Raw genomic sequence first — 11,370 nt, forward strand, 5'->3', positions numbered from 1 at the left:
TATGTCATGATAGGAAGGATGCATTGGTTAAGCACTTTGCTCCTCAAGTATTGGAGTATTTTGCGGTTCTTAAGTATCCAACTAAGTTTTCCAAATCCTGCCATGCTAGTCTTGCTCTTCTAGTAATTTCCGTACTGGTGTATACAAACTTAAATGTGGCGACTGCCCAAAAACTAACATCGGTCAAGCTGGTAGAAATTTTAAGAAACGAATAGCAGAACATAAAAGGGCTTTTAATAATAGAAAAACAGATTCTACATACGCACTTCACGTTTTAGATCATAATCATTCTTTTAATGACGAATTAGAAATTCTTCACATTTAAAATAAAGGCCTTAAGTTATCTTTGTTAGAATCTATGGAAATTAACACATTAAAAAACACAGATATAATTTTGAATGACCAACTTGAGACAAACATTTCTCCCATCCTCAAGTTATTTCATTAAATAATATAAAGTGTAAACGCATGCCAAATATAGATCACTTGAAAAAGGCACTTTGCCGAAACAGCTGTAGTGATAAGATGTTACAATAAATTTTGTGGAAGTGTGTTTTATTGTTACATAAAAATATTTTACCCTAACTCTATATCTCAGCTACAGTATATAAGTATATAATTAAAAAAAAAACATTATCTATAAATAGGACATATATTGCGAATTGATAAAGATTTGTAGTATAATTAATGGTAATTATTTAGTAAGACGGAACGCCTCAAAAATGCCAAATTTTTTGTGGACTTGGCCGAAAAAGTGAAAAAAACCTCAAATTTTAATGTTTTCTTTGCTTTAAACTAGTAAAAGTGCCCAAATAATCAAAAATACAGAAAAAATAACAAAAAAAGTAGTATGAATAAAAAAAAATTACATAAAAAGCAAAGAAAAGTATATATACATGTCTTAATAAAAAAAACGTAACTAAAACATATTAAATCTCACTGTTTTTTACTGTTAAATTATGAAAAAATATAAAAATATAAAAGATCTAAAAATTTCATGAAAATTACCAGGTGGATACAATCTTAATAACCAAGTGCAAAACGAGTACCCGTTAACCTACGTCTTATTTTATTATTAAAAATGTAAACCAATAAACCAAATCTAACCTAACACTGGTAAAAAAAGCAGTAATATAAATAAATAAAATGTTATAATATAATTAAAAATCAAAATTTTTATATTTCATAAGAAAACATGAAATTAAAACTAAACCAACGTAACAAAATCTAACCTAACGCTGGTAAAAAAGCAGTAATAAGAATAAAATTTTGTATAATTAAAAATCAAAATTTTTATATTTCATCAAAAAACATGAAATTAAAACTAAACGAACGTAACCAAATCTAACCTAACGCTGGTAAAAAAGCAGTAATAAGAATAAAATGTTATCAAAATTTTTATTGTTCATAAGAAAACGTGATAATAAACGTATAGGAACGTAACCAAATCTAAACTGACCCTTGTAAAAAAGCTATACATACTTTTCAGTTAAAAGTAGGTAATAATTTATAAACTTTACGTTTTAGGTAAATTTTTATTTTTCATTAGAAAACATAATTTTGAATAACTATGGCAACACTGGTTAAAATTACCCTTCTTGATCATAAGAAACAGTTGTCATTCTTGTCATTTCTTGTTGTTTCATGGTAAATAATGGCGAATAATGGCGGTGGCTTTTAAAAATCGGGCATATTTTAAATCGGAATTACATAAAAAAGAACGCTTTGCACCGAATAAAAATTATTGCACAATCATTAGTAAGTGAAGGAGAATTGATTGATATAAATTTCATCTCCGTAGACACGGTTCCGGTTTATTAAACTAGTACCTAATTGGTCATTAAAAATAAGATTGATCAAAAGTTAAGATAAAAATATTATACAAAAAAAATTACTTACAGGAATGTTATAAGGCGAAAAATGGAAGCTGTGTTTCTGGGATTTGTTTCTTTGGCATTTCTTTTTGACGAATCCATATTGGATAAGGATAGTCAAAAACCATAAACATCTATAAAAAATGTTTAGTAGTTGTAAAATGTCTCGAGTTATTATCCTTATCTGTCTTATAGATAAGCTACATAGTAGTAGGGGTAGGGGAACGACGGGTAATAGCGAACAGCGGGTGATTGCGAACATCACAGAATACATGCGTACGTCATCTGTATCATTCCGTTGTAAACTTCATTTCGTACTTCTGCTTCCTACTAGCATAGTATATATAAAAAAAGAAAGAATAAAAAAAAAGAAATAGTATGGACACTTGACAGGCGGGAAAAAGTACGCGCATCATTTAGCGCAGGCCATATCGCCATATTGAAAACAGACCGAAATCTTGTGACATCCAACTGGAATTAATGTGACGTGTAGTCATCTGTCGTGATTTGTTTGTTTATTTCTGTGTCGCTTTATTTTTCGTTTAATTAAGTCTAAAAATAATTCTTTTTAGAACTAAATTGTATTATCAAATTTCAACTTCGTATATTATATACGTAGGTAAATATTAGTTTTGTGGTTTCCAAGAGATATTTGTAATTTCATTATGCCTGGAGACCATTGTGCTGTGAACACTTGCAAAAATTCACGTTCGAAGACGGGAGGTACGTTTTTTACTTTTCCCAAGGATCCTCAAAGGTATGTATTTCTTTTGTCAATATCCGTAACTAATAAACGTAAATTACAAGTTTAAATGATTTAAGACAGGTTCATTTTTGAAGACCCCTACTTTTTGCTGTACCTCTACAACTATTAAAATAATATTTGTGTACTTACTTTTGTATATATAATATATATATATATATATATATATATATATATATATATATATATATATATATATATATATATATATATATATATATATATATATATATATATATATATATATATATATTATATAGAAATGATATTTCTATTTTGTTATGAAAGTTTATAAAACTCAAATTTGCTAAATTTTGTAATCTATAATGATAAAGTTTTCGCGTAGTAATATTTTTTTATTCATTTTATCTAGTCAATTTTCAATAATTTTCAAATTCGTAAAATATATTTGTTTCAGGGCAGAAACCTGGGCACGAGCTGCTGGATGGGAGGATTTATATGTAAAGCTTCCAGATTTTCATAAAAGTTATCAACTTTTTCATCTACATTTTGATGACAATTGTTTCTTAAATTATTCATAAAATTCATATTCACTTTTAGGTAAGTCATTTTCTATTAGTGTTTTTTGGTAAATACTTATCTATTATTTTTAAAACTTCACTGTCCAAATGGTAATAGCTATGAAGAGTCTCCAAGTCCAATGTTATTTTAATATTAAATATCATGACCTACTCTTGAATCACATTTGAATCATGAATGGATTATATATAATCCATTTAGCATATAACCATGCTATTTGAATCATATGTGATTCATTGGACAGTGAAGTTTTAAATATGTTGGTTATCCCAAAAAGATATTTATTTTTAATATCAGATATTAATGTTTCATTATAAGACATCAAGTGCAAAACGGTATTAAAATTAAAAGGAGGTTTCTAAACTATTGAAATCTATGTTTCAATTTTAAATAGTGTTCCTTATGTTATTATATATCAAAGTTAAGAATGCTCTACAGGTTATACCTGGTTATTTAGTCTGTTTGATCCACTCTATGTATAATCCTATTTTTAAAAAACAGTTAAAAATAAAAGTTGTTAAAAGTTATATGAATTTTAATACTAGTAGTAAACATTCAGAGAATTCATTCATAACAAGTGATAGAATTAGCACTCTTTTTCCAAAAGAAATATACAATACATTATAACATTTCTAAATTGGACTTTTTTCTATTATTACAAGAGTATTGACTTATGTATAATACATTTTTTTCTGTTTACAGATAATGTAGATAAATCAACTTCACCACTGTCAGAATTTTCTCCAACATTGAGCACTCAAACACCTTTACTTCTATCTTCCCATACTCCAAGGAAGGAAGTTCTCAGATCAAAAGTAAAGGAATTGAGAAATGAAAATTATCGTTTGTCCCAAAAAATAAATGAACTTGAGAATCAAGTTATAAAATATTTCAAATAAATCTATAAAAAATAAATTAATCGTTTGGATCAATAAATAGATTTGTTTACTACTAACATGAAAAATTACTATTATTTATTTAATTACTACAAGAAGTAAATTTTCTCTCTGTAGGTAAACAGTATTTACTTTTTTACCTAGGTAAATAATGCAAAATAAGTGTTAGTATAGTGCCATGTAGTTGTTTTGATTTGTTGATTTACTTCTAATAAAAGTATTACAATGCCTTTAACTTCTTTTGCTGACACTGTTCACAATAGTGAAGTAAATATTCCCTCAGAAAACTCTGTTACAGGAAATGCAGAAATACATAATGGTTTGTAACAATTGCCCAATTAATTATAATTTTAACCAAATTTCCATGTTCCAAGTCTGGTTAAATACATGTTCATGTTCCAAATATTACAAATAATAGTTTTTTTATAATTGTTTGTTTTTCAATTTTTTTGTTTAGAATAAATTAAGCTTACATTAAGAATAAGCTAATATATAAATGTTAGTAGCAAAAAAATACTATACAGTTGTGGTAATCTGAAAACTGTATATAGCACGCATAATTAGTGCGAAAAGAACAGTATCAGGTTGTTCTACTAGCAAAGAGAAGCCGAATATAGTATGAAACTAGTACCGACATACGAGCTTGTTTTTAACACCCATTAGAATTGAATTGTAGTTTTGTTAAAGTGACATTCAGTTTTGATAAGGGAAACGTCAAATATACGTCTACTTTTTCATTAGTAATGAAATCACAATAAATCTAGATTTTATCACAAGAAATTCTCGAGATATTTCGGTACCCACATATAGAATTTTATATCTTACTTTTATTTGTGGCATCCTGTCTTATGCTTCTAGAGAATGGTCACCATACTATGTTAACCATATTTACACCATCGAAAAAATTCAAAATAAGTTTTTCCGGATTTGTGCTTATAGATTAAACTTAAAGAACTTGTCTTTGGTTGAACTAAGGTCAAGGCTAAATATCAGTTTCTTAGAAAACTATAGAACTAAAATGCGATCTAGTCTTTCTCTATAAACTACTTAATCATACAACTGACTGTTCTGATTTATTAGGTCCTATCAACTTTAGATGTAGCACTAGAATTCTTAAAGACATGTCTTTGTTCTCTATAAAACACTATCACACTAACTATGCCAAATTCCCATATCAGAATTCAGATACTGGGAAATGACTTTAGTCAATCTTATGATCTGCTGGATATTTCTTTCTTTCTCCCCTTCCTTTTACCCTATCAGGGTGTCGGATCTGCTGGGTATAAAATCTGTAAGATTCAAGCACTGTTTGACTGAGTACATTAGGGATCGAAGATGAGTGACCTTCAACTTGGGAGTTTTCATATAATTTTTATAAGAACTTGGGGTTATTTATTTCATTTTAAAACGATTCCCAGGAAAATTTAATTTATGTAATTTAATAATTGTTTAACAATATTTAATAATTATTTAGTTTTAGTATTTGTGTTATGGTTAGGATATTTTACGTTGTTAATTATTTTGTAAAAAATGGGGTCATCCCGTTAATAAATAAATATATAAATAATAATTCTGGTTTTATTCGCAAAAAAAAATAATGCAATTGATATTTCCACTTAGGAAAATGGTAACCTTTACAACTGAACATAAAATTCAAATTATTAAATGATATTATTCTGGAAGTAGTGCCAACGATATAATCGGTACGTTTTCATTCGAAGGCCCTGTACCATCAAAATCTGCAATTCACAACATTATTTTTAAATTTGAAAAAACTGATTGTGAAAAAATAATTGTAGAACATGCACGGATAGTGATAGAGATAAATTAACCAGCTCGTGCAATTAATCAAGAACAGGAACAGCGTGCAACTGCCGTAAGTAGTCTAACTGAAATCAATTTTCCTTGTAACAACACCCTAATTTCAACAGAAACTGGTATCACTGCTAGAACTGTACGAAATACTTTAAAAACAAATAAGTACCATTGCTACTAAAAAAATTTTAAATTCACAACTATTCTACTAGAAACTGTAGTGAATGCAATTTAAAAAGGCAGGTAAAAAACTTATAATAAAAAAGATGGCCTCTGGCTGTCTTTTATGTAATTTCAGATATAACAAGAAAAAATGCATGTTCTTTATAAAAGCGCAAATAGTCAATGTTCTTTGTCTCAAAAACATTTTACGATATTACTCGGTAAAAGTCTTTTGAATGAACATCTGAAAAGAAGAACAGATATGAAACAGCTCTCTAATGATTTAAAAACCACAATCATAAAAATTCTTGGAACAGGTCAAGACAAGAATTCATGAAACCCAACTGAGGAACTTCCAAATCGACAACCTGCTAAGACAAGATGTCCGAAACATAAAGACAGAAAAGTGAAATCATGTGATGACTGTAAGAGAGCAAGTTGTAAGGAACATAGTGTCACCCGAAACTTTTGTTAAGATTGTTTTAGAAATTAAGATATAATACGTATTCATCACTCCCTCTTAATTTTTCCGATATCATTTTTACTTGTTAAAATTTTTTGTAAGTTTACTTTTGTTAAATTATTGTTAAAGTTAGTTAAAAGTAAGTCTATTTAAGTTAGTTTACACAAAAAAATTGCCTCCCAAATAATTGTAAGAGTTGTTTTTTACTTTAGTAGGAATAGAAGTTTTTCAGTTTCTTATTTGGTTATGGTATAAAAGTTTTATTTTTATATAAAATAAATAAAACATTTTTAATAATAATATTTAACTTTTGTATTTTTTAATTAATAATAAATATTGTATGAGATATGTCTTCTTTTTTTCAATGCAAAGATAAATGCTGGTCACTTTAATTTTGGAGTATTTACACACCCCACGATACCAGTTGTGTGTTTATAAAATAACGATACGAGCTGAGGATTAAAATTAAAACAATATATTGTCGATTGTAATTAATTCAAATTAACTTGTTTACTAACTTTAAAATAATATAAACACGTCTCTGTTCTAACCACTTGTGCCAGTCCGTAACTGATTTGGTCTGTTTTCAATATGGCGTCTGGATACTTTTATACTTCAAAGGCGCCGACTCCGAGTGTCCTAACTGTTTGTGGTTAGATTAGATTAGATTAAGAGAGGTGGCCTTTCGGCCTATTCCACTGCGACCTTTTCAGATCTATTGTGGTCCTCTAGTCCTAGATAACATTCTCTAGCCTGACCCTTTTTATAAAGTCTAGTAGCTTCGAGACTGTACCTTCCATGTAGCTATTTGCCGGTGGATTTTCTTCTCCTAATGCAAAGAACCGCACATTTGAAAGACTGTCACACTGACATAAAATGTGCTCTGCTGTTTCTTCTTCGAGGTGACAGAATCTGCACAGGTCATCATCTGATAATCCCATCAGCTTCAAGTGCCTATTCAGCTTACAGTGCCCTGTTAGAAGACCTACTATGACCTTGACTGTTTTCCTGTCTTTGCTTATTAGGTCTGCCGTAAATTTTGGCGAATGTTCTGTAATGAACTGTTTCGCCTGTCTTTGTCCTGGTGAATTCCTCCACCATTCCAGAGATTTGCGAGCTACCCACTTCCTTGTAGCCGTTCTTGTTACTGATTTAGCAACTCCGCAGAAGGGTTCCGGTCCAATGAATGGCAATGATGAGCCTTGTTTGGCCATTTCATCTGCTTTTTCATTGCCCTTATGACCCTCGTGCCCCGGTACCCAGGCTACCGTAACCTTGCTACGGTCTCCTAGTTTATTTAGGGCACACACGCAATCCCATACTAGCTTATAATTGACCTCTACAGAATTGAGTGCCTTAAGCGCTGCCTGACTATCTGTGAAGATAGCAACTGAACAGAACTTTCTTTCCTGCCTTTCTATTTCTTCCACGCAGTGATGGATTGCAGTTATTTCCGCCTGGAAAACTGTCACATCCCTAGATAGACTTACCGGGAAATCTATCCCTTGATTTGTCCCTACTATGCCGGCTCCCACACCCTCCGATGTTTTTGAGCCATCCGTGTACCAGGTAGCAGCAGCTTGTATGGGTACACCTTTATTCCAGTCTTCCCTGCCTGGTATCTTAATTGTGAACTTATTGTTAAAGCTATATCTCGTAACTGTTGCATCGATAGGTTTCCCCATCACAATATCGGCTTTTAGCTCCTCGATTAGCTTTCTGTGGTCAGTACCATGCATCTGGCTTATATGTCGCTGACTATGGATTAATCTGTGGATCACGGATCTGGCTTCGCCCTGTATAAAGATATGAAGTGGTGGTAGATTCAACAGGACTTCCAGCGATGCAGTAGGAGTTGTTTTTAAGGCCCCCGTAATACACAAGCATGCTAGCCTTTGTGTATTACCTAGCAGCCTTATTGCTCCCACTTGCTGCGTCTTTGTCCACCACGTCACCGAGCCATAGGTTATCATGGGTCTAATAACCCTTGTATATAACCATAGAGTCATTTTGGGGTTAAGTCCCAATTCTTACCGCACATTTTTCTACATCTGCCCAAGGACATAGTAGCTTTCTGTGTGGTTTTTAGAATGTGAGTATTCCATGTAAGCCTATGATCAAAATATACCGCAAGGTATTTTGTTTCTTTGGCAAATGAAATCTCTGTTCTTCCGAGCACCGGTGGTTTTAGGCCTTGTAGTGCTGTTTTTTTGGTGAAGTTGACAATTTGTGTTTTCTGAGCATTGACTATCAGTCTCTCTTGTTTACACCAGTCGTCAACTATATTTAGGGCTGCTTGTATTCTCTCAGAAACTACCTGAGCAAACCTGCCCCTGACAACGACTGCTATATCGTCAGCATATCCTAGACAATAAAAGCCTTCTGTGGACAGATTTCTGAGATCATCTACCAAGGTTGCCCAAAGTAGAGGGGACAGAACTCCTCCTTGTGGACAGCCTCCACCTACTTTTGCTTTGATGGTTGCTTTACCCAGAGTGGACATTACTGTCCCATTCTCCAGGGATGCCCTTATCCATCTGCATATTACCGTAGGTGCGCCTCGTCTACTGATAGCCCCTATCAAAGAGCTGGTGGTAACATTATTAAATGCCCCTTCTATATCTAAAAAAGCGGCCATTGCTATCTCTTTGTCTTCCATTGACTTTGAGATAAGCCTATTTAGATCATCCAGCGCGGAGTCCGTAGATTTACCAGGATGGTATGCATATCGACGATTGCTTAGAGGATTATCTTTTAGCACTTCGTCTCTGATGTACCTATCAAGAAGCCTTTCCAGCGTTTTTAATAGAAAAGAAGATAGGCTTATCGGTCTATATGACTTTGGTGTTAGGTCTGATACTTTACCTACCTTAGGCAAGTATATGACTTTGACCTTTTGGCATATTTCCGGTACGATGCCCCATGCTAAAGTGGCTTTGAGGAGCTTGCATAGGTGTGGTATCAATACCTCTAATCCCATATGCAACAGTATTGGATATATGCCATCTGTCCCTGGAGACTTATATGGCCGAAACTTATTTATAGCCCATCTAATTCTGTTTGGTCTTGTGACTGCTGTGGCTATTTTCCAATCTGTAGACCTTGGTCTAGTGAGCCTTTGGTCTATGTTGGTTTGCCTATCTGCATAATCCAGAATTGTTGAGCCCGGAAAGTGCGTGTTCATTAGTTCTCTAAGACTTTCCTCTTTGGTGTCCGTAAATTTGCCATTAGCTTTCTTTAGGAAACCTACTTCTTTGGTTGTAGCACCATCCTTTGCCAGGACTTTTTGAATTCGAGAACATGCCGGGATATCTGTAATCTTCTCGCAAAACTCTCTCCATGAATTCCTTTTGGCTTTCCGAATTTCTTTATTGTATAGCGTTAGCTTATACCTGTAGGCATCCCAATCTTGGTTACTTTTGGCTTTATTAAATAGGCTTTGGACTTCCGATCTCATCTTCCTTAAGCCGTTGTTCCACCAGACTGTATTACTGCCCGTACTTTTCCTTGTTTTTTTCTGGACAATTTTCCTGGTAAGCCGCCATAATAGCTTCGCTTATCGTTTCTGCCGCCGAGTCTATAACCTCTGGGCTTTTAAACGAAATCGTACATTCCTCGAGATTTTTACTGAGGGACTCCCTATATCCTACCCAGTTTGTATCTCTAGGATTCCTGTATTTAATTTCCGATGGAAAAATATCAAGGTTAAATCGTATATGTCTGTGATCCGAACATGAGGGTTCGTCAGACACAACCCAATTTGTTATTATATCACTTATCCTGCTCGTGCAGAGTGTTAAATCTAACACTTCTTTGCGTGCCTTAGTGACAAAAGTTGGCTTGTTTCCTATATTGGATATAACCAAACCTTCAGATAAGATGAAATTCAAAATATACTCACCCCTTGCATTAATGTTTGTGCTTCCCCACACGGTGTGATGTGCGTTGGCATCACATCCTATAATGAGCTGTAATCCTTTTCCTAGACAATATGCAACTATGTCGCTTATAATGCTTGGTGGACACAGAGCCTCATCACCTGGAAAGTAGGCTGAACACACCACCAGTTTCTTCTCTCCTACTTCCGTGGTTATAGTTAGAACAGCTGTAACAATATCATCAGTGCAGAGCACCGGGATTAATGTACAATCTACTCTATTACTGTGAATTATACACGACCTTGGCCTTACAGCTTTGGGTGTGTATAAAACCTTACCTTGTTTGGTTGATAGGCCAGAAATCTTCTCACCTATCCTCCAAGGCTCCTGCAGGAGGGCCACATCAATGCCTTCTTGTTCCAATCTTCTAACTAGCGTTGCCGATGCGGCTTTTGCATGTTGAAGATTGGCCTGCAGGAGCCTTATTTCTCTCTTCATTGCGAAGAGATGGCCGGTTCTGGATCTGTGGACATTCCTTCTTCCGTGGGTCCGACACACTCTTGGACATTAGTCCTTATGGGTGTGTCAGCTCCACCCGAAGAAGGTTGTTCCTCGTCCTGAACCTCCATATGTAGGGAGGTCTCCCCTGTTTCACTGGAGCGAGTTGCTACTGGCTTTTCATTCCGTGTTTTTGTCTTCCCTTCTTTGGGTCGGAACGTTAACCGTCCTACTCCGAAAAAGGGTGACATTTTTAATTTCTGGAGTTCTTCTCGAGATTCAGAATCCATCGAGAAGGTCCATAACACCCCTTTCTCTAAAGGTTTACTACCCCAGACTGTCCATAGATGTGTCCTGAGCCCATGGTTACTTATCCTTAGTCTATTAAGGATCCTCTTGGACTCAAGACGTTCCCCATGCTCGTCGTGTACGAAGACAGTGCATGAGTGCGGCTTGGGTATGTCTTCCCCCTCCACAGCCC

General features: G+C 33.7%; 2 protein-coding genes and 1 long non-coding RNA gene across 3 annotated transcripts in view; 1 reads left to right on the plus strand and 2 right to left on the minus strand.

Annotated features, from left to right (window-relative positions):
• The window catches only part of LOC140449781 (ATP-binding cassette sub-family C member 4-like), a 92,090-nt gene extending 90,034 nt beyond the window's left edge, over nucleotides 1-2,056 (minus strand). Inside the window, exon 1 of the mRNA XM_072543128.1 lies at nucleotides 1,900-2,056. Within this exon, the coding sequence (XP_072399229.1) occupies nucleotides 1,900-1,976 (77 nt within the window). The 5' untranslated portion in view covers nucleotides 1,977-2,056. The remainder of the gene's footprint in view (nucleotides 1-1,899) is intronic.
• A 127-nt stretch (nucleotides 2,057-2,183) lies between these two features.
• LOC140449782 (uncharacterized) lies at nucleotides 2,184-5,620 on the plus strand. Its single transcript, XR_011951881.1, has 3 exons — nucleotides 2,184-2,631; nucleotides 3,056-3,198; nucleotides 3,880-5,620. It is a non-coding gene; the product is annotated as an uncharacterized lncRNA (long non-coding RNA).
• Nucleotides 5,621-10,001: 4,381 nt separating this feature from the next.
• On the minus strand, nucleotides 10,002-10,889 carry LOC140450515 (uncharacterized). Its single transcript, XM_072544170.1, has one exon. The coding sequence runs from the start codon at nucleotides 10,887-10,889 to the stop codon at nucleotides 10,002-10,004; it is 888 nt and encodes a 295-aa protein (XP_072400271.1).
• Between the last annotated feature and the right edge of the window lie 481 nt (nucleotides 10,890-11,370).

Source organism: Diabrotica undecimpunctata, chromosome 9 (assembly GCF_040954645.1).
Source record: "Diabrotica undecimpunctata isolate CICGRU chromosome 9, icDiaUnde3, whole genome shotgun sequence".
Lineage (NCBI taxonomy): Eukaryota > Metazoa > Arthropoda > Insecta > Coleoptera > Chrysomelidae > Diabrotica > Diabrotica undecimpunctata.

Bases quoted from the DNA above. Each gene is read 5' to 3' on its own strand.
- LOC140450515 (XM_072544170.1), bottom strand. From the start codon at position 10,889: ATGAAGAGAGAAATAAGGCTCCTGCAGGCCAATCTTCAACATGCAAAA.